Source organism: Gossypium hirsutum, chromosome D04 (assembly GCF_007990345.1).
Source record: "Gossypium hirsutum isolate 1008001.06 chromosome D04, Gossypium_hirsutum_v2.1, whole genome shotgun sequence".
NCBI lineage: Eukaryota > Viridiplantae > Streptophyta > Magnoliopsida > Malvales > Malvaceae > Gossypium > Gossypium hirsutum.
In genome coordinates, this window is record NC_053440.1 from 57,491,444 (window position 1) to 57,519,177 (window position 27,734).

General features: G+C 32.8%; 3 protein-coding genes and 1 long non-coding RNA gene across 5 annotated transcripts; all 4 read left to right on the forward strand.

The window, feature by feature from the left end:
- The first annotated feature begins 7,240 nt into the window (after window positions 1–7,240).
- Window positions 7,241–7,756, forward strand: LOC107910818 (uncharacterized). The gene has a single exon (XM_016838753.1). The coding sequence runs from the start codon at window positions 7,241–7,243 to the stop codon at window positions 7,754–7,756; it is 516 nt and encodes a 171-aa protein (XP_016694242.1).
- Window positions 7,757–12,009: 4,253 nt separating this feature from the next.
- On the forward strand, window positions 12,010–14,254 carry LOC107910819 (ankyrin repeat-containing protein ITN1). Of its 2 annotated transcripts, none has more exons than XM_016838754.2 (4): window positions 12,010–12,075; window positions 12,172–12,984; window positions 13,077–13,552; window positions 13,660–14,254. In XM_016838754.2, exons 2-4 carry the CDS (start codon window positions 12,192–12,194, stop codon window positions 14,227–14,229), a joined length of 1,839 nt encoding a protein of 612 aa, XP_016694243.2. In that variant the 5' UTR covers window positions 12,010–12,075; window positions 12,172–12,191; the 3' UTR covers window positions 14,230–14,254. The 2 variants fall into 2 exon arrangements, with proteins under 2 accessions (XP_016694243.2, XP_040946995.1); XM_041091061.1 differs by having other exon boundaries at window positions 12,015–12,075; window positions 13,663–14,254.
- A 3,519-nt stretch (window positions 14,255–17,773) lies between these two features.
- Window positions 17,774–19,998, forward strand: LOC107910820 (ankyrin repeat-containing protein ITN1). The gene is made up of 3 exons (XM_041091063.1): window positions 17,774–18,491; window positions 18,590–19,065; window positions 19,300–19,998. Exons 1-3 carry the CDS (start codon window positions 17,798–17,800, stop codon window positions 19,879–19,881), a joined length of 1,752 nt encoding a protein of 583 aa, XP_040946997.1. The 5' UTR covers window positions 17,774–17,797; the 3' UTR covers window positions 19,882–19,998.
- A 2,728-nt stretch (window positions 19,999–22,726) lies between these two features.
- LOC121215996 (uncharacterized) lies at window positions 22,727–26,276 on the forward strand. The gene is made up of 5 exons (XR_005911975.1): window positions 22,727–22,849; window positions 22,936–22,994; window positions 23,083–23,275; window positions 25,099–25,554; window positions 25,657–26,276. It is a non-coding gene; the product is annotated as an uncharacterized lncRNA (long non-coding RNA).
- The last annotated feature ends 1,458 nt before the right edge of the window (window positions 26,277–27,734 follow it).

Below are 27,734 nucleotides of genomic sequence, written 5' to 3' on the forward strand. Positions count from 1 at the left end.
TTAAAAACAAATTAAATTGTTGAAAGAAAGATGCATATTGCTCACACATCCTAATTAAAAATACATAATTACAACAACAATAATATAATAATTAAAAAATACGTATTATTAATTTACATTAGACAACTTAATATCGTGATATGAATCACTTTTTCATCATGATTCAATGAACTACGAACTATACATTTAGATTACTAACTAATAGAAGTTACGTTTGGTTTCAAAAAAATAGAAGTTTTCATTCTTGTTTTCTTAATCCTGACTCAACGGCCTTTTTGAAATTAAATCTAGTACTTTAGTTTGAATCCATATAAATATAATTTTTTTTTGTTGTTTCTTATAATTCTATTATAGAAAAATAATATATTTTTCGAGTTTTCATTATTTAAAACAAAATTATAATTCCACTTATCAAACATGTTTTTAAATTTTTAAAAAACAGAAAATGAAATATTTTTGGAAATGAAAATAGAAAAATAAAAATAAAATTATTTTCAGAAACGAAATGAAGCATAGCTTTTATTGGGTTAATATTTTGGTAGGTGAGTTTGGTTTCAATATTCATTTTGATACCTACGTCTGACTTCAATGTTTAATTTTGTACCCAAACCAAATAACTTATAAAAACTTAAATTCATAAAATCTATGATATAAATATATAAATTTATAAAATTTTGAACATCATGCAAATATATATATATATATATTTCTTTTGGTTTCTTTCTAAAAATAAAAAGTTGACTGAGTCTTAATTTAGTTAATATTGATATTATTGTCAATATAGACAGACATGGATTTAAGCGTGTTGAAACGTGTTTATCATCTTATTTAATAGTTAGAAAGAGATTAGAGATAATCTTAAACATGGTATCAAAATAAAAGAAAAAGAAAATTAGAAAATGATATTAGTGAGTTGGTGCTAAAGCCATTGCTTAAATTTCTAATTCTTGCAATTCATTACTTGGGATAGCTTTTAAAGCTTTGTATAAATGTATATAAGGCATGAATTTAGATAAGCATATATGTCAAAGGATATGATTAAATATATTTTTATTGTTAATAATTATATCTCTAAAGGTTGCAAAAAGTTATTAAATACCTTTTTAAAGTTTATTATTTCTCGAATGGGTTTAAGTTGGATAGGTCGGTTTTTATTGAGCTTGCATATCGATCTCGCAAGATGGGTACCTATGTTCTCCTGCGAAGTTACACATGTTATCGCGCATGAGACTATATAAACACGAAATCACACATGAGATCGCGCATAAGATTACATAAACACATGTTAAGTCTGGTAGAATACATATTGATGTTAATATTTGGCTTTTGAATTAATATATATAATAACCTACAATACAATCTGCTAATGTGGCTGGTATGGCAGGAGATTGCTGCCTGGCTTTTTAACAGATTTAGCTCAATACTCGACTTCCTCCCCGTACTATATGTATTCTTCCCCGTAGAATATGTACCATTCTATCGGTCTTTGAGTATTTTCATTACTATGATAAGAGGAGAAAAAAGATCAGATTTTATCGAAAAAATTCTCACCAAGTGTCCGTCACTGCTACTCCAAACGAATGCTAAAGGTCAAACTCCTTTGCACGTTGCAGCAAGTTATGGACATTCTGCTATTGTGAAACTTCTAATCAAGTCTTGTGCAAAAGCTAGAGATGGAGATTTAGAGATGCCGGGAATGAATCAAGTAAGATGCTGAGGATTAGGGATCAGGAATCCGACACGGCTTTACATGAAGCAGCACGGTGTGGCAATGTCGAAGTGGTGAAAGCATTGTTGGAGTTTGAAGACCCTGGTTTTCCGTATTCTGCCAACAAAAAACAGGAGACTCCACTTTACATAGCAGCTAGAAGGAGAGGATCTGGGCGCTTGTTGACTCTATTATTAGATAAATTCACATCAACAGCTCATGGCGGCCCCCACGGTAGAACAGCTTTGCATGCAGCAGTTATGGCTGGAGATGCAGGTATATTGTTGAGTTAGTTCTATGGACTTTTTTTTTTTTTTTTTTGCTTGGATTTAGAGGCAATAAGGGTAATATCAAAGAAGAAGGGGAATTTGACAAAGGAAAGAGATGAAGATGGACACACCCCTCTTCATTATGCTGCACACTTGGGTTTCAAGTCTGTTGTAGAAGAACTGTTAAAAAGGGATGTATCAGTTGCCTATATAGGTGATAGAAAGAAGGGGATGGCACCCGTTCTTATGGCAGCCAGGCAAGGTTATCTGGAAACAGTTTCAAAGATTCTCTCTTTTTGTCTAGATTGCTGTGAAAATGTGGACAACAAAAGTTTGAATTTACTTCATTATCTGGCTTTTAGAGGCTCTTCCTCTCCATTAGGACGTTCTCTTTTCAAGCGTGGTGGCATTGAGATTGTATACAGATTATACTTAGAAATCTAATGGAGTTAGAAGGTGCTTTTGGAATGACACCTCAAGAAGTTTTTAGTGTACTTCAATCTGAGAAACATCATCAGAAGCAGGTGTGTAAATATATATTCCATTTCCATGGCTATGGTTTTGTTAATATTTAAATTTTGAATTAACATATTTAATAAACCTACAATACAATCGACTAATGTGGCTAGCATGGCAGAAGCAAATCAAAGAATTGTTGGAAGAAATTGGGAATGATCAAGTGGCGGACGAACCAGTTATTCGATTTGGCGTACGAAATATTTCTAAAGAAAGATTGGAGAAGAGAAGAAATGCTCATTTAGTAGTGGCAGCACTTATAGCCACCGTCGCATTCGCAGCGGCTATAACTGTTCCAGGTACAAAGTGAAAAAGGGTCAGAGCAAGGCACTCCCCTTTTGATTGATGAGGCAGCCTTTAAAGCATTTGCTGTAACAAATGTAATGGCCTTTATTTTCTCTGTTTTTGCCCTCACCACCCACTTTGGGGTTCTGGATAATCTATTATCACGATTTAATTTTTAGCGTGAAACAGTTGTATATCAAACTCGGTCTGTTTCTGGGATCCTTGACTATGCAACGGTTGCGATGATGATTGCGTTCAGCAAAGGTAGTTATGTAGTCTTAAAACCTTCCCACGAACCATTGTTTCTTATCTCATCTGGCCTATCTTTTTTCTCTGTATGTGGCTAATTTTGAATTAAATCCTACAATACATAAGTAAAATATAAATATGATAATATTACTTTTTCAACTATTACAATGTTGTTCCAATTTCTAGTGCTAATGTTACCTCAATGAACATTACTTTAATAAAAATAATGTAAGTAATTTTTTGTTGTAATTAAAAATAAATTTAATGCATTATTGAAAAATATGAGAATTTTAAGTTCGTTATTAATTTTTTTGGCCATGTGTGATCAGACACCTATAAAATCATATTTTAAATAGAGGTCTTTTCCCTTATTTGTAAGCACTTGATCCCATTGTATCCCATTCGGACTTATTAAATATACTTGGAGGGCATTTACTGAAACACTCGGTGTGCTTAGTTTTCTTGTGACTTTTCTATTTGCATTTTCTTTTTTTGTTTTTGAGTTACTTCTGCTTTATTTTGGTTTATTAGAGAATTTTCCTTTAGAATTCTCGCATTTTCGAGGGTAATGCTGACTTAGACGAATTTGAAACAAATGAATTGCTTAATACCATGCAATTGATCAGACTAAAATTTTAATTCTGTGACACATACGTGTTGAGAGGCGAATTGTTTCGTGATTAAATGAAACAATGAAATTAAATTTAGGCACTTAATTATGATAAAAAAAAATTCAAGCACCGAATTGAACCTTAAATTTAAACTGAAAAAAAAATCTCAAATACATTAACTTTCTCTTAAATCTTCTCATTGAAGAAAGCAAAAGCTATGGTTTGCAAACAGAATAAATGGTGTGAAGGAAAAATGTACAGCAAGAAGAATAAAAGGGAAATGGTAGCTCCCACCTTCTTTTTCCTTTATGCTTGGAGCACTTTTTTTATTATATTGATTTCTTTTACAATGCTAAATAATTTCACGTGGAGGGGCTTAGGAGAGAAATTAAGTTTATATTTTTATAATTATTAAAGGATTAAATTAAATTTTATTATTTTTAGGAGGACTAAAATACAGTTTTACCTTTACTAATTTAGGTAAGCATATGTCAAAAGAATATGATTTATTAATAATTAAATTTATAAAGGTTACTAAAAGTTACTATAAACTTTTTATTATTTCCTTAAAAATAAACAAATTGGTCATAATCCACTTTTTTAGTTATATATAAATATTATATACGTACTTTTTCATTAACAAAATTCATGGTTTTACTATTATATTATTTTTTGGTAAATTATCAGAATAATCACTTTTGTTTATTTTATTTTAGCCACTTATGTTAATGTGTTGTAATATTTTAGTCATTGAGCTATTAATTTTCGTTAATGCTATAACGATAAATTGACATGACACGTTAAACTAGGGTTTTTTACACCAATAGTATAGAAAAAAATACTGAAATAGAATGTCAGAAAAAAATTTACCAAAATAGGTTAATTTTTCATTGGAGCCTATTAGATAGGCGCCAATGAATAAAATAATAATTTTTTTGAATAAAATATAATTTTATACTTTTTCGGGTTAGTATATAACCCGTATAATACATAGTATTGGCGCCTATCTGGAAGGCGCCAATGGTGGTGCCTATTTGGGAGGCGCCAATGGTGGTGCCTATCTGGGAGGTGCCAATGGTGGTGCCATACTGAAAGGTGCCAATGTTGTGATTTTTCTCTATAAATACCCCCAACACAGACATAAATTTGACTACAGAAACAGAAGAAAGAAGAAGGAAGGAAGCAGAAGAAAAGAAGGAAGGAAGCAGAAGAAAAGAAGGAAGGAAAAGAAGAAAAAAATTAGGTATTTTGGTTTTTTTTAAATAGAATGTAGAGTCTTGTTAGTAATTTTATTATTTGAAAGTTATTTTGTCATGTTATTAATTTTGTTAGCTTCTGAATGAAAAATTTTGCATTAAAATTTTTATGTATTTTGTTTACATTTTGAAACTGTTTTAAGAAATTTGAAATTCTTTTTTACAGATCTAGTATTGAAAATGGAGAATCAGTTTTTTGTATGTGTTTATTTCGATGGAGAAATTTTAACAACAACTGTGGGATGTATATTTGAATGTCGCAAACAAGTAGCAATGAGATTTGATAGAAATATCTTGTTTGATGATATGAAGGAAAAAATTAGTGAAAAAATTTATAGACGTTGTGGGAGAAAGATATCAAAAGTTTTCTACAAGTTTTCAGTATCATCAAATCCAATAAAATTTACCGAAATGGAACTTGTAGACGATGAAGACGTGGAAACAATGGTCGCTCTTTATTGTGGGACTTCGAGTAACAAAAATGCACTGATTCAGTTATTTGCTAAGTTAGCCAATGTGGAGGCAACTGATGATCCCACTCCATTAGGTGAAGAAGATGGAGTTGAAGCGCCGTGTATGGTGGTTCCGGTATCGTATGTTGATAGTCAATCACCTATACATGGGATAAATATTGATCTTAATGCTGCAGCCGAGACTGATGTGGTTGGTGATGATGTATACTATAGTAGTGATCCTGTTGATTACGAAGTGGATAGTGAGAGTGATCCCGACGCAGACGAGGTCCCGGATGATATTAACGACGAAGGCGTGAATGAGGATGGAAACGTTAATGCTTCTTCAGTCGGAAACCAGATTCGTCGTATTGTGATACACAATAATCCTCGGGCACACATGTCTCAGATAGACCCCGATGCGGCACGGGCAGCTGAGTTTCTGGAGTACCCTGAAATACCACATGCTTACGGAATGGGCGTATATTCTGATCCATATGAGTTACGCGTGGGCCAGAGATTTGAAAGTAAGGAAGAATGCATGTTTGCGATTAAGCGGTATAGCATGAATATATCAGTAGATTACAAAGTCATCGAGTCTAAACCAACATTATATATTGGAGAGTGTTGGAGGTCGGCAGAAGGCTACAATTGGCGGGTACGAGCTGCATTTATGCAGAAGTCGCAGATGTGGGAAATACGAAAATTTGTTGGGCCCCACACATGCACTTCAACACGTATGACAGAAGATCATCGAAAACTTGACTCCAAAACTATCTGTACATGCATCATGCCAATGGTGAAAGATATGCCGACCATTAAAGTTTCGGTACTAATTGCTGAAATACAAGCACGATTTCAGTATCGAGTATCATACCGGAAGGCATGGATAGCTAAACAGATGGCAATGGAGCAATTGTACGGAGATTTCGATGCATCGTACAATGAATTACAGGGATGGATAGCCACCATGAGGGAACACGTGCCGGGGACTGTAATTGAGTTGCAGACACGATCTTATGACGGGCCAAATGACCAACTACAATCGAGAAAAAGAATTTTCCATCGGATGTTCTGGACTTTTGATCAATGTGTGCGCGCATTTCCCCACTGTAAACCATTTGTGCAAGTAGATGGAACCTGGCTATATGGAAAATACACACAGATCTTACTGATTACGGTTGCTCAAGACGGCAACAGGAACGTACTCTCGATAGCATTTGCCATCGTCGATAAGGAGAACATGGAATCGTGGGAGTTCTTTCTTACCAACCTGCGGAGGTATGTGATTAGCAATGATAATATTTGCATCATTTCCGATAGAGGGAAAGGATTAATTGCAGCCATTAGGCGTTCTGGTGTACCATGGCGATCTGTTTACTGCATCCGGCACATCGCGGCTAACTTCCAGCGAGATTATAAGAATGCAGACTGGAAGAGACAAGTTGTGAGAATGGGTAAAGAATTACCTTATCTTTTAAATATAAGTTTTAATGTTTTAGAGCAATACTGTAACTTAAATTTTTTTAATACATATGCAGCGTACGAGCTAGAGCCACACTTTTTTCGCCAAAGAATGGCCCGGCTTGAGAGTGACATGGAGGGTCAAACCAACACATCTTTCCGGCAGTGGCTGGGTACCATGGAGCCGTGGCAATGGGCTCAAAGTTTTGACGAGGGCTTTCGTTATGGTCAAATGACTACAAACTTAGTGGAGGGGATCAACGCTGTGTTATTAAAAACACGACATCTTCCAATTTCATTTGTCTTCTCGGCAACGTTCTACAGGTTGGCTACCTTGATGCCAAGAATGGGTTAGCAACAAGTGAACCAGATGGAGGCGGGACATGTCTTTGTCGAAGGCATTAGGGATGCAATGGTTGTAAACCGTCGAATGGCGAGGTCGATGACAGTAGAAGTATATTCACAACATAATGAAACGTTTCGAGTTACAGAGACCATCAGTCGTCGACCCAGTATACCACCTAGGTCCTACAGAGTTGATCTCCGAAATAGACGGTGCGATTGCAGAAGGTTTCAAACACTTCATTTTCCATGTGCACACGTCGTGGCAACTTGTGCTAAAGTTGGGCTTAATGTAGAACAATTTATCGATGAAGTGTACACCATCGAACGCACGTTGCGTGTATGGGAAAACGAGTTCCCCGTGCTTTCTGACCTATCTACTTGGGAGGTACCTCCGACGACCTTCGAGCTAGTCCCAGACATAAGGTTGCGTAGAAACCTGAAAGGTCGTCCGCAATCATCAAGAATCCATAACGAAATGGACGTTATGGAGAAATCTGACGGGAATTTGTGTGGCGTATGCAGATTATCCGGTCATAATCGGAGTAAATGCCCTCTCCGAAGCTACCATGTTGGACAATCGTCTCAATCGAGTAGAAATTGATATGTACTTCATTACATAAATATGGTTTGAATCACAAAATTGTCTACAATTTGTTGCAGTTATGGAGACATTTTTAAACCATTGTAATTTTATTTAGATAAGAACTATCATTACATAAATTGATAATGGTTGTTTATTACAAAAACCCCTAAAATTGATGGTTTGATGGTGTGGTTCTAGGGGTATATTTTTGTGGAGCTCGATATGTGATTATTATTATTAATTAGAGAACCTATTTCCTGCAAATCTGCAATAAAAAAAATTAATTCAGTTAATTTGTTTCAAAAAATCAATAATTACTGTTAAATAAATACAAAATCAAATAAAATTTAATTATATAAAAATAAATACAACACATGCAGCAGCATGCAGGGGCTGCAACGGTGGGCAGAGGGCACCATTGGCGCCTCTCCATGAGGCTCCTCCATTGGCGCCTACTAGACAGGCACCACCCGGCCCGACCCGACCCAACAGTATTCTGACCCGTATTTTTTTAAAAAAATATTAATAAAGTATAAATTATATTTTATTCAAAAAAATTATTATTTTATTCATTGGCGCTTATCTAATAGGCTCCAATGAAAAAGTAAGGGTTTTTTACACAAATGGTATAGAAAAAAAATACTGAAATAGGATGTCAGAAAATTTTTTTTACCAAAATAGGTTACTTTTTCATTCGAGCCTATTAGGTAGGCGCCAATGAATAAAAAATAATAATTTTTTTTGAATAAAATATTTTTTATATTTTTTAATAATTTTTTTAAAAAAAATATGAGTCAAAATACGGTCAACGGGTCGGGTTGGGTCGGGTCGGGTGGCGCCTATCAGGTAGGCGCCAATGAAGGTGCCTCACAGAGAGGCGCTAATGAAGGTGCCTCACAGAGAGGCGCCAATGAAGGTGCCTCATAGAGAGTAGACCTGTCCGTGGCCGGGCGGCCCGGCCCGGCCCGACGGCCCGCCCGAAATATGGGAGGGTTTGGGTAAAAATATAGGCCCAAAATATGGGCTTGGGCAAAATTTCAGGCCCGTTTAAAAAATAGGCCGAGCCTCGGGCAAGATTTTTTTGGCCCGGGCCCGGCCCGGGCCCGGCCCGAAAAATATTAAATATATATTTTTTATTTTTAAAATATAATAGTTTTTTATTTTAAGTTTATTTACTTTCATTTCCTTGACTAGTGTTACAAAATAATAATAATAAAACATTAAGTTTGTTTTACTAATCAAATGTTAGATTTTGTTACAACAATTAATACAATTAATACAATTAATAATTTGATAAATTTACTAATCAAATGTTAGATTTTATTACAACAATTAATACAATTAACAATTAATAATTTGATAATTTTACTAACAATTAATTTTAACAACAATTAGTTTTAATTTTATTAAAAAAAACTAATTTTAATTTTAATTAAAAAGGGCCGGGCCGGGCCGGGCTCAGGCCCCATATTTTTTCTTTGGGCCGGGCCTAGGCAAAATCTCAGGCCCATATTTCGGGCCGGGCCGGGCCCGGGCCTAGTAAACGGGCTGAAAATTTTTTGTGGGCCCGGCCCGGCCCATGGACAGCTCTAATAGAGAGGCGCCAATGAATATTGTAATTTTGTATTAATATTGTAATTATTTTATAATTAAATTTGTATTTATAGTTTTGGATTAGTATTTTGTATGAATATTGTAATTTTTTATATGAATATTGTAATTTTGTGTTTGTAATTTTGTAATAAAAAAATGAATTCAGTTAATTTGTTTCAAAAAATCAATAAATACTGGTAAATAAATACAAAATCAAATAAAATTTAATTATATAAAAGTTACATTATATAAAAATTAAATTAGTTAACAACAACTATATGATTAAAAAAGACAGTTATAATTAAACTTTTAATAAAATGATTTTTATTTTTTTATAATTAAACTTTTAATAAGATGATTTTTAATTTTTTTATAAACTTTATATGTAAACTTACCAAATATTAAACTAAACACAACAACTTATAGCTTAATCCTAAATTACTAATAAATTAAATTTTAAATAATTACAAATACAAAAATTTATAACATAATCCTAAATTACTAACAAATTATTTATAAAATAATTACAATATTCATACAAAAAATTACAATATTACAAAATATCCCGACATTACAATATTCATACAAAATTACAATATTACAATATTCATACAAAATTATAATATTCATACAAAATACTAATCCAAAACTATAAATACAAATTTAATTATAAAATAATTACAATATTAATACAAAATTACAATATTCATTGGCGCCTCTCTATGAGGCACCTTCATTGGCGCCTCTCTGTGAGGCACCTTCATTGGCGCCTACCTGATAGGCGCCACCCGACCCAATCCGACCCGTTGACCGTATTTTGACTCGTATTTTTTTAAAAATTATTAAAAAAATATAAAAAAATATTTTATTTAAAAAAATTATTATTTTTTTATTCATTGGCGCCTACCTAATAGGCTCCAATGAAAAAGTAACCTATTTTGGTAAATTTTTTTTCTGACATCCTATTTCAGTATTTTTTTTTCTATACCATTTGTGTAAAAAACCCAAAAAGTAACCTATTTTGGCAAAAAAAATTTCTGACATACTATTTCAGTATTTTTTTTCTATACTATTTCTGTAAAAAACCCCGTTAAACCATCATTTCAAACAAAAATTTTAAGTTAAATTATACAATTGGTCCCCATATTTTTTTCGTTTTGAGAAGTTTCATTTTTTTCTTTTATATTCTTTTAATTTTTTTCTTCTTCTTTTTTTATTCACTTCTGCATCCCCCTCTATTTTCCTCCCTTGTCCATATCTTTTAACGTAGTTGTTCTTTGTTTTCCATTTGTTAAATTTTTTTAATCTTTGTGAAAAAAGAATGGCCAAAAGCTGAAACCAAAATAAAACTTGTTTCTCATATTCTCATCTCACAATTGCAAACCCTCTTTGTCCATCATCGCTTTAACGAATCAATTTGGATGTTTTAATGACCACCTTATCTATCTTACCTACAACATTCTCACCCTTTCGAAACTACGTTGTTTCACAGATTCTTCAAATGAGCTCTACACTCTCAATGACTAAAACGATCACCATACAAAACTTACCCTCAATTTTACTCAAACCAGTTTGGTTTCATGCTCCCTTTCTTTCTTCGGTTCATCCTTGCTCGGCTTCCAATCAAGCTTGTTTGGCAATATCCAAGAAAGTTATCCTCTTTTTTACGGTATTACATTATGGTAATACATATATAATCACATGTATGTGTGGTTAAAGACCACTTGGATTTTTTATTTGTACCCGAAATTTCTAATTCCTAATTCAAATATAAATGTAGAATAATTTGATAGATAAGATTCTTTTTCTTTCTTAAAACAGCAAAACAAAATATATTCCTTTCCTTTTGAGAATAATGTATTCCAATATTTGATTGTTATATGATATGAGACCAAAAGAGGGAATGGAAAAAGTTTTCTCTCTTAAATCTTCTCATTGAATAAAGCAAAAGTTATGGTTTGCAAAGAGAATAAATTTTGTGAAGGAAAAATGTAGGGAAAGAAGAATAAAAGGGAAATTGTATCTCCATCTTTTTCCTTTATACTTTATTTTGAATTTTCTAAAATAATTACTTTATATTGATTGATATTTGTCATTATCCTTGTTAATTAGAGATAAATTTATCATTATAACTTTTAACTCTATATTGAATTCTTTATTTTATTTTTATATTTTAAAATAATAAATTAATTAATAATATTATTAAAATTAGAAAATGTCATTTTATAAAAACAAACTTCATTTTCTTCTATGATATATTTATTTTATTTTTCAAGTCTTTATTTCATTAAATATAAATTCTAATTTAATTTATTAATTTTTAATATTTAAAATTTAAATTATTGTTAATTATTAGAATAAATATTTGAAAGTTCTTTTTTCATATTAAATTATGTTTTGAAATCATCAAATTAATATTGAATGATAAATTTTAATTAAAAAATCAAAGTTAGTGATAAAATTTAATAAAAGTCGATCAAAATCATCAAATTATGTTTTCAATTATATATATATATTACTTTTGAAGAGATCATGTACTTAAAGAAAAACATGGCCAGAATAAGTTAGTAGAACGTTGTTTTGTTTAAAGTAAAAGTATAAAAAGAATATGCTACGCCAATGTGATCACGTAAGGAATTAAAAAATATAAAGGTGGTTTCTTTACGCTATTCTAAAGTGTTCTAGTATCAAGCTATATATCGTAGGTCAGTTGAATGGAGGTTATGCAAGCAAGTAACTAACAGGTATGGCATTTGGTAAATTTCTTAATTTGCTGTATTTTTTTCTTGAGCTTGGAATGTTTCAAGCTAATTAATTCAATTCTGTTTGGTGTTATCCAGGAAGATATAGATCAGCAAAAATGGAACCATCCATAAACATCATGCTTATTTCCTCTTGTGAACCTCAGGAGCCTGAAGAGAACATCACTCACATGGATGCTTGGCTGTATAAGGCAGCAGCAGAAGGCAACATTGAAGTATTCAATAATAACCAGGGGCTTCCACTTGAGTCGCTAAAGACCCCAAACCATGACAACGTGCTCCATGTTAACTTGGCAACCCAGGAGAATGCTGTCTCGCTTTTTAACAGATTTCTGTTAAAATTCATGTTCTTCCCCGTACAATATGAAATCTGCTCTCCGTCTTTGCCAAATTTAATTACTAGGTTAAGAGGAGAAAAAAGATCAGATTTTATCGAACAAATTCTCACCAAGTGTCCGTCACTGCTACTCCAAACGAATGCTAAAGGTCAAACTCCTTTGCACGTTGCAGCAAGGTATGGACATTCTGCTATTGTGAAACTTCTAATCAAGTCTTGTGCAAAACCTAGAGATGGAGATTTAGAGAAGCTGGGAAAGGATCAAGTAAATGCAGTGAGGGAGATGCTGAGGATTAGGGATCAGGAATTCAACACGGCTTTACATGAGGCAGCACGGTGTGGCAATGTCGAAGTGGTGAAAGCATTGTTGGAATTTGAAGACCCTGATTTTCCGTATTCTGCCAACGAAAAACAGGAGACTCCACTTTACATAGCAGCTAGGAGAGGATCTGGGCGCTTGTTGACTCTATTATTCGATAAATTCAAATCAACGCCTCATGGCGGCTCCCACGGTAGAACAGCTTTGCATGCAGCAGCTATGGCTGGAGATGCAGGTATGTTGTTGAGTTAGTTAGGTTTTTTTTTTTTAAATTGAAATAAATAAACAGCAGGTCTATTGACTTTTTTTTTTTTTGCTTGGATTTAGAGGCAGTAAAGGTAATATTAAAGAAGAAGGGGAATTTGACAAAGGAAAGAGATGAAGATGGACACACCCCTCTTCATTATGCTGCACACTTGGGTCTTAGAATATCGGTTGTGGAAGAACTGTTAAAATGGGATGTATCAGCTGCTTATATAGGTGATAAAAAGAGGGGGATGACACCCCTTCTTATGGCAACCAGGCAAGGTAATGATGGGACAGTTTCAAAGATTCTCTCTTTATGTCCAGATTGTTGTGAAAAAGTGGACAACAAAGGTTTGAATTTTCTTCATTATCTGGCTTTTAGAGGCTCTTCCTCTCCATTAGGACATTCTACATTTAAGTATAAAGTTTTCAAGCTTGCTGGTGTTGAGATTGCATATGGATCAGTCAATAATTTAATGGAGTGGGAATGTGACTTTGGAATGACACCTCAAGAAGTTTATAGTACACTTCACTATAAGAGATATCATCATAAAGAGGTGTGTATATTGCATTTCCACGGTTATGGTTTTATTAATATTTAAGTTTTGAATTAACATATTTAATAAACCTACAATACAATCGGCTAATGTGTCTGTCATGGCAGAAGGAAATCAAAAAATTCTGGGAAGAAATTGAGAATGATCGAGTGGCAGAATACCCAGTTCATCGCTTGCCAACTATCTCTCCAAAAAACTTGGAGAAGAAAAGAGAGGCTCATTTAATAGTGGCAGCACTTATAGCCACCGTCGCATTCGCAGCGGCAATAACTGTTCCTGGTGGTTTGCAGGGTGAACAAGAGTCAAAACAAGACACTCCAAAAAATGAGTCAGGCACTGCCCTTTTGATTGATGAGGCAGCCTTTAAAGCATTTGTTGTAACAAATGCAATGGCCTTTATTTTCTCTGTTTGTGTCCTCACCATTCATTTTGGGTTTCAGGATAATATATTATTTAAACTTAGGCTTTGGCGTGTAAGTATTATATACGAAACCCCGCCTACTTTTGGACTCCTTGGGTCTGCAACGGTTGCGATGGTGATTGCTTTCAGCACAGGCAGTTATGTGGTCTTAAAACCTTCCCACGAGCTTGCCATTGTTTCATATCTCATCTGCCCTGCCTTTTTTTCCGTAATGTGGCTAATTTTGAGTAATAAAGTATCTGTGGATAATATATAAATACGATAATATATTTTATCATCGATTACAATATTCTTCTAAATTCTAGTATGAATGTTTCCTCTTTGAATAAATATTACTTTAATTTTTTTTAGATCATCTCTATTTGATTGATGCAATATAAAGTTATTAGTTAATACATAGATAGACAATTTCAAAAAAAGGTAAAATAAAATCACAATATCAAATATTAAAGAATAATAAAGATATTGTAACTAATTTTCCATTATAATTAAAAATTAGTTTGACAAATCATTGAAAAATATGAGAATTTTAGGTTTAAAAAAAACATAAGGCTTTATTGAAAAATGGGAAGTCGTGGTAATTTTTCTTTATTAGGCGTGACCAGACACATTTAAAATCATCTTTTTAAAAAGAAAGTTTTGAAATTTATTTTTAAAAAAAATATTTTTAGGTTTATGATAGAAATTCAGAGAAAAAATGTTTAGATTAGAGAGTTCATTACGTGAAAGGAAGATTTTAGCATTCTTGCAATGCTAAAAATTAGCACACTGTTAAATATTTGTTGTCTACATTCGTAAATTAAAATTCATATATTGGAATTTAATTATGACCCAAATTTTTTTATAAATTAAAATGAATATATTAAATGAGTGAATCGTTTTTTTTATAACAAAATAAAGATAAGGATTAAGATGTAGCATTTTCAAATTTCAGGGGCCTTTCTTGAGGTTTTCCATTTTATGTTTTTATCATATATAAAAGATAAAAAGTTATAAATTTTGATGTAAATGGGCCTATAGCCCAATACTTATTAAACATATGAACAAATAAGAAAACATTTGGTCCCAAATAAACTATTTTTGCATTTAATCTTCTTAATATGATTTATTTATTTATTTCAAAAAAATTTTATTTCACAAAATAAACTATTTCTTATTTTGATTTCGTACATATTATAAATGTTATCTTCAATCTTAAACCATCAAAAGTTTTTATTATTGATATTTTCTTTAAATAATTATAGTGACTTATTTGTTTCACAATTACAATGTCATATTTTAAATAAACACATTCTCAATTTATGGCCCTCATTTTAATCATAGCACAAACTATTAATATTATATCAATTATGTCCTTCCATTACTGAAATCATTAATTTAATCATTAAATGACCCATAAAATCTTATGTAACATAAACGTAAATGAAAATGAAAATTTTATAAAAAGTAAATTTTTTTGTATAACTTTTAAAATTAAAAATAAAAGTAAATTAAAACTGAAAAGAGAGAGAGAGAGCAAATGATAGTTGATAAGTGCTAAAAGTAACATATTTTAACTTTAAACACTTTCACTATTAAGTGCATATTACTTGAACCTTAAGAATGCTTAGAGTGAACCTTAGTCAGGCTGTTAATTCTTGTTGAGTTCGAATTTTAGATAATTATTGAGATAGGGGAGATGCCTATGTTTTTAAGCCTTAAAAATTTCTACTTGGATTGCTTGTATTCTTTAGTGTTATTTTAGTTTAAATTTTTAATGCATGATTATCTATAGATTATCCTAAAATATTGTCGATGAAACAATAAAATGAGGAAGTTTACTTGAATGTGGGTAAAGAATTTTGTTTGAGGACAAGCAAATGCTTAAGTGTGCAAATATTTGACAAGTGCTAAAAGTAACATAATTTAATCTTATTTTTAATGCTTTTTGGGTGATTATTCGATGTTAATTATTATTTTTATACTCTTAATCCTTTAAATTCATGTTTTAATGCTTAACATAGCATTTAGGAGCAAAAAGAGCGAAAACCAGAGCGTCGGAGTAACCTAAATGATCCACACGGGATGACCCATTCCACATGGTCAACATACACGGTCGTGTGACCCACACGGGCTTGTCGTAGGCCATGCCAATATTACGAAATTACGCACGGAATAGTGAAAAATCACGATTTCTAGGTTTTTTAGGCATTTTAAGATATATATATGACAAAATAAGAAGATAGAAGAGAGCCATCAAAGAATATTTAAGAAAACAGCTCGAAAAACACCATTGAAGCTAACTTTGAAGCGGATTTTCGTCAAGATTGAATATTTTCAATTGATTTCTTAAGCAGTTATCATGGATTTCTTTAGTTTTTTTGGTTCTATTGTATCTTGGATATTTCTATTTTCAAGCATGAAGTAATTTTCTAACTACCTAGGGAAGACGAATCCTATGATGGATTCTGTCATTTGATTTTTATTTTACGCAATAAACTCTTAGTTTTTTGTTCTCAATTATTAGTGCTTAATTCTTTGTTTAATATTTCTAGAGTATTGATCAATGTTCGATGTGCTTAAATCGGAGGTTTAATAGACCTTGTTTAAGATTAGATCTTGAGTAATTGAGTGGAGTTGCATGCAATTCTAGAAATAGGACGACATAAATCTATCAGATCAGAGTAAAATCTAATAGGGAAATTCATAGCACGAGTTAATGCGAAAATATGGGTTTTAATTAGAAAGTAATTTCAATTAATCAACCTAGAGTTAGTTTCTCTTATGCTCGAAAGAGATATTAGCATAATTTAGAGATTTCTACGGATCAATGTGCTAAGTAAAGAAATTGCGTAATTTAGATTGAAAGTGATAGATGAAATCTAGACGGATTCTTACCTAGGTATTATTTCACTTCTTGGTTGTTAATCGATTATTTTCGTGATTTATTATTTGTCATGTTCTTTAGTTAATTAAATTAGTTAATTTTAATTTTTAATTAACCACTCTATTTATTCGATTTAATAATAAAAAGATAGTAAATATTACTAGTGTTTTTAGCCTTCGTGAGGACGTATCTTTACTCACCATAGCTATACTATTAACTTATAGGTACACTTGACTTAGTCAATTTTTAATTAGTTTCGTGACATATCAATAGTTCCTATAAAAGCTTTGAAAACCTTTAAACCAAGTTTTTTACAATATTAATTTTTCTTTCAATTTGTCATTTTAAATTATGTTGCATAAGATCTAATGTCTCATTTAGCGATTAAATTAATAATTTTAGTAACGAAAAGACCATATTGATATAATATCAATAGTTTGAAGATATAATTAGAATGTTTTAAAATTTGAAGACCAATTTAAATTGGGCCCATAGTTTGGAGATGTCTAGTACAATCAACTCAAATTAAGTAAAAAATTGATTATAAATTTTATATCTTTTTTATATCTTTTCATTGAATTCTATAAATTTTGTTGGAGTTGTATCATTATGGTAATTTTGTTTTCTTTTTAATTATCACAATAGGGAATTTTATTAGCTTTACTTGAATACAAAGCAAGAATAGCATTGTTGAGGACTATGCTATGCCAATGTGTTCAAGGAAGGAATTAAAAAAAATAGTAATGGTGGTTTCTTTAAGCTACACTATAGTGTTCAAGTATGAAATTATATATAGTTGTCTACTTGAATGAAAGATATTATAGGCAAGCAACAAATAGGTAAGGGATTTGGTAATTTTCTGAATTTGTAGGTTTTTTTTTTTTTTTTTTGCTTGAGCTGATTAATTAAATTTTGTTTGGTGTTATCCAGGAAGAAAGCGGTGCAATAGATCAACAAAATGGAAGATATTGGTGAACCTGAGAAGCTTGTAGAGAGCATCACTTACATGGATGTTCCTTTGTATAAGGCTGCAGCAGAAGGCAAAATTGAAGAATTTGATAATTGCCAGGGCCTTAACCTTGAGTCACTAAAGACCCCAAACTATGACAATGTGCTCCATGTTAACTTGGCAAACAGCGAGCGTACTGCGAGTGCATGGTCTTTTAAATCAAGGTCCAGACGCAGTAACAGGTCAGATTTTGTCAAAAAAATTCTTGGCGAGTGTCCGTTACTGCTACTCCAAGCGAACCGTAAAGGTCAAACTCCATTGCACATTGCAGCAAGGTATGGACGTTCTACCACTGTGAAACTTTTTATCGAGTCTCGCGCTAATGGAGATATAGAAAACCTGGGAATGGATGAATTGGAGGCTGTTAGGGAGATGTTGAGGCTTAAGGATGAGGAATCCAACACGGCTTTACATGTAGCAGCACGGTATGGCCATGTTGGAGTGGTACAAGCGTTGCTGGAGCTTGAAGACCCTGATTTTCCATATTCTGTGAACAAAAACCACGAAACTCCACTTTACTTGGCTTCTAAGGGAGGATATTGGCGATCGGTGACTATATTATTAGATAAATGGAAATCAACCGTTCATGGGGGGCCGTACGGTAGAACAGCTTTGCATGCAGCAGTTATGTCTGGAGATGTAGGTAAGTTGAGTTAGCTCCAAATCTTTTTTGTTTGAGACAAAAAGAAAGAAAGAATAGATTAATTGACCTTTTTAGGTTTGTATTTTTCTTGAATTTAGAGACAACAAAGATAATACTGAAGGTGAAAGGGGATTTAACAAAGGAAACAGATGAAAATGGACACACCCCACTTCATTATGCAGCACACTTAGGTTACAATCCAATAGTGGAAAAGCTGTTAAAGAGGGATGTATCAGCTGCTTATATAGGTGATAAAAAGTGGGAGATGACACCCCTTCTTATGGCAGCCAGGCAAGGCCATGAACGAACAGTAAGAAAGATTCTCTTTCATTGTCCAGCTTGTTGTGAAAAAGTGGACAAAAGAGGTTGGAATTTACTTCATTTTTTGGCGTTTAGAGACTGTTCTCTTGAATTAATTCTTTCCTTTATCATGACTGGTGATGCGAAGTATAAATATGGGTCAATAAAAAATCTAATGGACTGGAAAGATGCCTCTGGAATCACACCTCAACAAGTTTGTGATGCATATCAAGGCAAGGCATCTTGCAAGTCCAAGAACGATCAATGTAAAATGGTACACTTATATTTGTGTTTCTACGGCTACGGCTATGATTTTATTATTATTTTGGGTTTTGAATTAAAGTGGTTAAATAAGATGCATGTATAATTATAATTATCTACATAGCTCATTCATGCCCGATACTGGGGTTTAATCTATAGGTTCGCTTATGTGCTAGCGTAGTATGCGTGTATATTGTTTCAATATATATAATGACATGCATTACAATACAACCGGCTAATGTGGTAGGAGCAAATTGTGAAATTGGTGAAAGATATTGTTGTTAATGAAGAAGTGGCGGAGGAAGCAGTTGATTCCGTTCCCTCGCCAACTGTCATGGGAAATGATTTGGAGAAGAGACTATCTCTGGAGAAGGCAAGAGATACTCAACTAGTAGTGGCAGCACTTGTAGCCACCGTCACATTTGCAGCAGCAATAACTGTTCCAGGTGGTTTCAAGGGTGAAAAAGAAATAGATCAGGGCACTCCTTTTCTAATTCATAAGGCAGCATTCCAAACATTTATAGTAACAGATGCAATAGCCTTTGGTCTCTCTGTTCATGTCCTCCTCATCCACTATGGGATGTTGCAACATTTTCAGTCACGTTCGCGTGATAAAATAGGATTTAACATAACGTCAGCTTCTCCTTTCCTCGGTTATGCAATGTATGCGATGATGATTGCTTTCTGCACAGCCGTTTATGTGATGTTAAAACCTTCCCACGGACTTGCCATCACTTCATGTTCCCTCGGCCTTAGCAGTTTTTTCTTTTATTTTCTTAAAGGAGTTTTTGACGGATTTTTGGAATCTTCAAGGAAAAATGAGGTCTAAATTGACACATATGTTGTCTTTGATAGATGTATAGCCTAAATGATTTGGGTTATTTATTAAAGAATACCTATGCATTGTATACAACAAATAAAAAAGAATATACATACTGTTCCATTCACTAAAACTATATAATCTACGGATTTTTTCAAAAGGTCGCTCATAATTGACAGGATCCGGTTGATTCTCCAAAGCTTTCGCACTACTGTATGAATCACGACTATTGTCATGTAAACCCAAACTATTAAATGGCTTGTCGTCTGAGTTTGATCCTTCTGTGGCCATTATAATTGCCATCAGGGATCCGCATACTTTAAAAAACGTGATGTCTGTATTGTTAGATCTTGAATGAGTACCCGTTGGCATCCATGCAAAAATATAGTTTTTACATCTAATTGCTCAAGCTTAAAATCTTGCATGGCCACAATATCGAGCAAAGTTCGAATCAAACTATGCTTCATAACTGGGGAGAACACATGTGAAGTCCACGCTTGGAATTTGACTATAACCCTTTGTAACAAGCCTTGCTTTTATATTTAGGTTTTTCAACTTCTAGAATCCCTTCTTTCTTTTAAAACACCCATTTACAACGAACAACCTTTTTGTTTTTAGGAAGCTTCACAAGATACCATGTTCTATTTTTGTGGAGTGATTTCATCTCCTCTTGTACATCAAACATCCACTTTTTTGAGTCTTCACAACTAACCGCCTCAGAATAATTAGATGGCTCTTGGTTTGTATCTATATCTTTAGCCACATTTAAAGTATAAGCAACTAGATCAACCTCGACATACTTCTTTGGAGGTTTAATCTCTCTTCTAGTTTTATTTTTGGCGATAGAGTATTGTGGTGAAGAAGCAGCTCTATTCTGAATTTCTATATTGGCTTGAGGAGTCGACTCTGTTGTAGATTTTAGATTTATTTGATGCTCCATCTGCTTTTGATGTTCTTTATTGGAAGAGTCTTTAAGCGATAAGTTAGGTAGCATAGCAGTTTTATAAAAAAAATAACATCTCTACTAATCACAACTTTCCTATTTTCAAGACACCATAACTTATACCCTTTTATATCAGCTTTATAACTAAGAAAAACACATTTAATGGATCTTGGTTTCAATTTTTCATTATCAACATAAGTATATGCAGGACACTCAAAGATCTTTAAATCAGAATAATCAGCAGGATTACCAGACCATACCTCTTGTGAAATTTTTTTCTCAATGGCAATGGATGGAGATCGGTTGATCAAAAAAATGCAGTAAAGGCTGCTTAGGACCAAAAAAACTTTGGCAAGTTGACATTTGACAACATACATCGAACCTTTTCCATGATCGTTCTGTTCATTCGTTTTGTAACGTTGTTTTGCTGTGGAGTATGATGAATGTCAAATGTCTCATAATCCCTTCTGACTTGCACAGTTCATTAAACTCATTAGAAAAAAACTCTAAGCCATTGCGGAGGTGTTTTATTTGTTTTCCCGTCTGTTTTTGAATCATAGTTTTTCAAGACTTAAATTCGAAAAACACATCGCTTTTCTGCTTCAGGAAGAACACTCAAACTTTTCTAAAAAAATCATCAATAAAAGTTAGCATATAATTAGCTCCACCTCTCGAAGGCACTCTAAATGACCCTCACAAGTTAGAATAAATAAACTCCAATGTTCCCTTCATGTTATGGATTCCTCTAGTGAATGGAACTCTTTTTTGCTTCCTGAAAACACAGTGTTCACAAAACTTCAGTTTACAAATTCCTTACCCATAAAGAAGTCCTCTTTTACTCAATTTTGTCATGCCATTCTCACTCATATATACCCTAAGAGCAAATGTCAAAGCCTAGTAACATCATCATCTAACAAAGAAGAGAAAGCGACAGCTGCATCACCAGTAATAGTAAAATCTTGCAAAACATATAACTTGACAATCTTTCTTTGCTTTTCATCACAACAAGGAACCTTCAGAAATCTTCAAAAGCCCACTTTCAGTTGTGTATTTGTACCCTTTTGAATCAAGAGTACTTAACGATATTAAATTTCTCTTCAATTCTGGAACATGCCGCACGTCACTAAGTGTTCTGACAACTCCATCAAACATCTTAACTTTAATTATTCCAACACCTGGGATTTTACACGAAGCATTATTTCTCATCAAAACAACACCTTCAAACACTGTTTCATAAGTTATAAATCAATCTCGATTGGGACTTATGTGGAAGGTGTAGCCCGAATTAAGGATCCACTCCTCACTCACTTTAGAATTCTTGATAGAAGCGACTAGAAGTTTACCATCGGTATAGTCTTCTATAACATCAGCTTCACCGGATTTTTCTGGTTGTTTTCCCTTTTGAAGTAAGGGATCATTAGCTATAAAGGGAAACAAATTTGTGAAAATACTGTATATTTTTTTTCAAGGAATTTAGTCATATTATTTTTTAGATTTCAAAAACCAAGTCTAATTGTTAACTCTATTTTTTTTTTAATTTGTTAAATTTGTTTGTGTGACATAATGAAATAAAAAGGATATTCACTTGGTAGCAATATAATTAAAAAATTTTCATTGTAATGAAGTTTGATTTAACAAAATAATTTTAACAATGTTAACAATTAGACTTGAGTTTTGAGATCTCAAAAATAGAGGGACTAAATCTCTAGAAATAAAAGTACAAAGAATAAATTCCAAATTTATAAAGAGGGTAAGTACTTATGTGATATTTTAACCTTGAAAAATTTGTAGATTTACGTCACATCCCCTTCAAAATTTGCTGAATTTTCAAATATATATATTAAATGTTTGATGTGATTTTTCAAAAATTTTGCAGAAACTTGGTTGAAGAATTAATGGTTTCCAGTTGACAAGTTGACTTAGGCATTACAGGAAAACTGATAGTTTGATTAATCTATTTGCTTATATAATATTTGTGCTGATCACTCTGCAAGTGACTTATTACAGGCAAGTAACAAACAGGAAAGGCATTTGGTAAATTTCTGAATTTGTAGCTTCTTTCTTTCTTGAGCTTAGAATGTTCCAAGCTAATTAATTAATATTTGTTTTGTGTTATCTAGGAAGAAAGCTCTGCAATAGATCAACAAAAATGGAACCATCGATAAACGTCATGCTTTGTGTTAGTTCCATTTTCTTTTTCTCTTTTTTTTTTTGTAATAAATAAAGAAAAGGTTTATTTAATTTTTTTCTTTTTTGCTTGGATTTAGAGGCAACAACGATAATATTAAAGAAGAATGGGAATTTGATAAAGGAAAGAGATGAAGATGGGCACACCCGTCTTCATTATGCTGCACACAGAGGTTGCAGATCTGTTGTGGAAGAACTGTTAAAAACGGATGTATCAGCTGCCTATATAGGTGATAGAGAGTTGGGGATGACACCTCTTCTTATGGCAGCCGGGTAAGGTTTTCTTGGAACAGTAAGAAAGATTCTCTTTTATTGTCCTGATTGTTGGATTTTTTTAGCAAGAAAACAAAAGGAAACCAAAATGAAGCAAGAAGAAAAACATGAAAGAACAGAAAAACTCAGCAAAAATGTAACTGAAAACTTATGTAATTTCATTCAAATTTTGAATATATTGAGAGTTACATAACAATTGACAGTTACCTACTAATTAATTACTCCCACTTAACACTAACATAAAATTAGCTTAACTTGTTTACAAAAGAAAGCTGGCATGCCAGCTATTACATCAATACAAATCAGTCAACTTAACTTGCTGACCTTGCTATCAAGTTACAAAAGAACATAACAAGATTACATTTGAACAAAACACTTAAAATGCTTGCTGCAATTGGACCAACTTCTGTCCTTCACTTCAAAACAGTGATGCTTGATGAAGTGTAGCTGAAACATGTTGCTGGTCTTTTGTTGTAATGCAGGCCAAAGCTTTAACACTCCTCCTTGGACTATATGCAACAAACACCGATTTTTCTTTTCAAGTCATCAAATCTATTTGCTCTTAATGGTTTTGTTAGAATGTCAGCTAATTGAATTTCAGAACTGCAATGTACTAGACTAACCTCCTTCGATTGCTCAGCTTCTCTAACAAAATGAAATTTGATTTTGAAATGTTTAGTCTTGCCATGAAAGACTGGATTTTTGGCTATTGCTACAGCTGATTGATTATCAACTTTGATTTCAGTAGCTTGAGCTTGCTCTTCATTCAAATCACATAAGATTTTTCTAAGCCAAATAGATTGATTAACTGCTGCTGCAGCTGAGATATATATTCTGCTTCTGCTGTGGATTGAGCAACAGATTGTTGCTTCTTTGAACTCCAACTGAAAACACTTGAGCCTAAAGTAAAGAAGTATCCTGAAGTGCTTCTCATGTCATCAGCTGACCCTGCCCAATCACTATCGGAATAACCAGCAAGCTTCAGCTCCTTTGTTCTCCAAAATTTCACACCAGAATTCAAACATCCCTTGACATATCTTAACACTCTTTTTGCTGCTTTTAAGTGTGCTTCATTACAGCAATGCATAAACCTTGAGAGAAGACTGACAGCATAGACAATATCTGGTCTAGTTGCTGTCAAATAGAGTAAGCAACCAACCAAGCTTCTATAAGCCTTTTCATCCACTAGAACATGCTCACTGATACTTGACAACTTACAAAATTTCTCCAACACTTTAGTTGCAAATATTTGGTGACATATGAAGATACCATCGGTCTCTTGTTTTATCTCCATCCCAAGAAAGTAGGTCATTAGACCAAGATCAATCATTTTAAAGACTTCTTGTATCTGTTTCTTGAAGTCCTTAATAAGCTCATTTTTGCAGCCAATAATAAGGAGATCATCAACATATAAGGAAACAATCAACAAGGTTTCCTTCTTATCCTTTTTAACATAAAATGTAGGCTTACTAACACTTTTTATGAACCCGAGCCTAGCTAAGTAGCCATCAATCCTTTCATACTAGGCCCTTGGAGCCTGTTTCAGGCCATACAAGGCCTTTTTCAATTTGTAGACCTTGTGTTCTTCACCAGAGACCTTGAAATCTTTAAGTTGATCTATAAAAATTTCTTCATTAAGAAAGCCATTTAAGAAGGCTGACTTAACATCTAGATGATGCTCTAGGAAGAAAGCTCTGCACTTGATCAACAAAAATGGAACCATCGATAAACGTCATGCTTTGTGTTAGTTCCATATTTTTTTCTTTTTCTTTTTTTTTGTAATAAATAAAGAAAAGGTTTTTTTTTTTTTTGCTTGGATTTAGAGGCAACAACGATAATACTAAAGAAGAATGGGAATTTGATAAAGGAAAGAGATGAAGATGGGCACACCCGTCTTCATTATGCTGCACACTTAGGTTGCATTTCTGTTGTGTAAGAACTGTTAAAAACGGATGTATCAGCTGCCTATATAGGTGATAGAAAGCTGGGGATGACACCCCTTATGGCAGCCAGGCAAGGTTATCTTGGAACAGTAAGAAAGATTCTCTTTTATTGTCCTGATTGTTGTGATAAAGTGGACAAAAGAGGTTTTGAGTTTACTTCATTACCTGGCTTTTAGAGACAGTCCCCATTTTCTTTTCATTCCTGGTGGTACTAAGCCTGAATATGGATCACTCCGAAATCTAAGGAACTTGGAAGGTGACATTGGATTCACACCAGACAAAGTGAGTGATTATATTCGACATGAGCAACCTTTTACGGCTGATCTGCGAGAAAAGGTGTGTATTTCTCTGACTATGGGCTATGGTTTTATTAATATTTAGCTTTTGAATTAACATATATAATAACCTACAATACAATCAACGTGGCTGGTATGGCAGAAGCCAATTGAAGACATGTTGAAAGATATTGCACGTGAAAAAGTAGCGGAGTTCCCGGTTTTACCCTTTCTCTTATGGACGGTCTCTGCAGAAAGCTTGGAGAAATCAAGAGATACTCATTTAGTAGTGGCGGCACTTATAGCCACTGTGGCATTCGCAGCAGCCATAGAGTGAAAAAGAGTCAGAGCAGGGCACTCCTTTTCTGATTCATAAAATAGCCTTTAAAGCATTTGTGGTAACAAATGCATTAGCCTTTATTTTCTCTATTTCTGCCCTCGCCATCCACTTTCGAGTTAATTATCTTCTTTTATCAAAAATACCTTTTTGGATAACTGATATAACTTTATATCGAACTCGATCCGCTTCTAAACTCCTTAATCATGCAATAACTGCAACGGTGATTGCTTTCAGCACAGTTAGTTATGTGGTTTTAAAACCTTCTCATGTACTTGCCATTACTTTATGTTTCATCTGTACTGCCTTAGATTTTTATTATTACGTAGAAGTACGTATTACAAGCTTGGGTGGAGATGATTTTGTGAAAATAAAGAATTTCGTCACAAATATTGTACTATACGTAACACTAATAAAATAAGTGTGATTTAATAATGTTTCATCAACATTTGTTGTGACGGTTTAAATAATACCACAATTAAATATGACAAAATTTATTTTTATTATAACTAATTTAAAAGCAAAACAAAACATTAATCCTTTACGGGGCAAAGGCAGAACAATTTTTTAGGGAGCCGAATGAAATTTATTTTTTTATAGTCTATATCTTTATAAGTTTAAAAGATTAAATTAAATTTTTATAATTTTAGGGGGTCAAAGAGCAATTTTACCTTTGCTAATTTAAATTTTTTTTAAAAAAAAATTAAGGGCTTAAATGATAATTTTACATTTTAAGGGGGGTCGGGTCCCCTGCCAGCCTCCCTAAATTCTCTCTGATCACTTTAAAACAAATTAAATTGTTGAAAGAAAGATGCACCTTATAGCTCACACATACTAATAAAAAATACATAATTACAACAACAACAATAATAATTAAAAAAGCACGTGTTATTAGTCTAGACTAACACATTTATGTCTCTAATCGAGAGTAAATCCTATTCTGGTAGTCAAAACAAGCTATTTCCCTTTATTGAATATTATACAACATAATATCCTGATATGAATCACTTTTTCATGATTCCATGAGCTGTGAACTATACATTTAGATTACTAACTAATAGAAGTTGTCTTTTGCATCCAAAACAATATTTGTGTTAGGATAGGAAACTAATCGAACGATAAGAGTTTAAGGTTATGTTTGGTTTCAAGAAATAGAGGTTTTCATTTTTGTTTTCTTGATCCTGATTCAAATTATTATAAACTCAAAAATATTCTTTTCTTTCAATAGCTTTTTTAATATTAAATATGGTATTTTAGTTTGAATCCATATCAAACACATGTTTTTAAATTTTCAAAAAATAGAAAGTGAAATATTTTTGGAAATGAAAATAGAAAATTAAAAATAAAATTATTTTCAGAAATCAAATGAAGCATAACCTTTTTTGGGTTAATATATCATTCGGTAAGTGAGTTAATATTAACATCATACAAAAAAATATTTTATATTTCTTTTGGTTTCTTTCTAAAAACAAAAAGTTGACTGAGTCTTAATTTAGTTAATATCGATATTGTTGTCAATGTAAACAGACATGAATTTAAGTGTATTGAAAGGTGTTTATCTTCTTATTTAATAGTTAAAAAACAGATATGGCATTTGGTAAATTTCTGAATTTGCAATATTTTTTTCTTGAGCTTGGAATGTTTCAAGCTAATTAATTCAATTTTGTTTGGTGTTATCCAGCAAGAAATAGATCAACAAAAATGGGATCATCCATAAACATCATGCTTATTTCCTCTTGTGAACCTGAGGAGCCTGAAGAGAACATCACTCACATGGATGCTTCGCTGTATACGGCAGCAGCAGAAGGCAACATTGAAGTATTTAATAATAAGCAAGGGCTTCAGCTTGAGTCGCTAAAGACCCAAAACCATGACAACGTGCTCCATCTTAACTTGGCAACCGA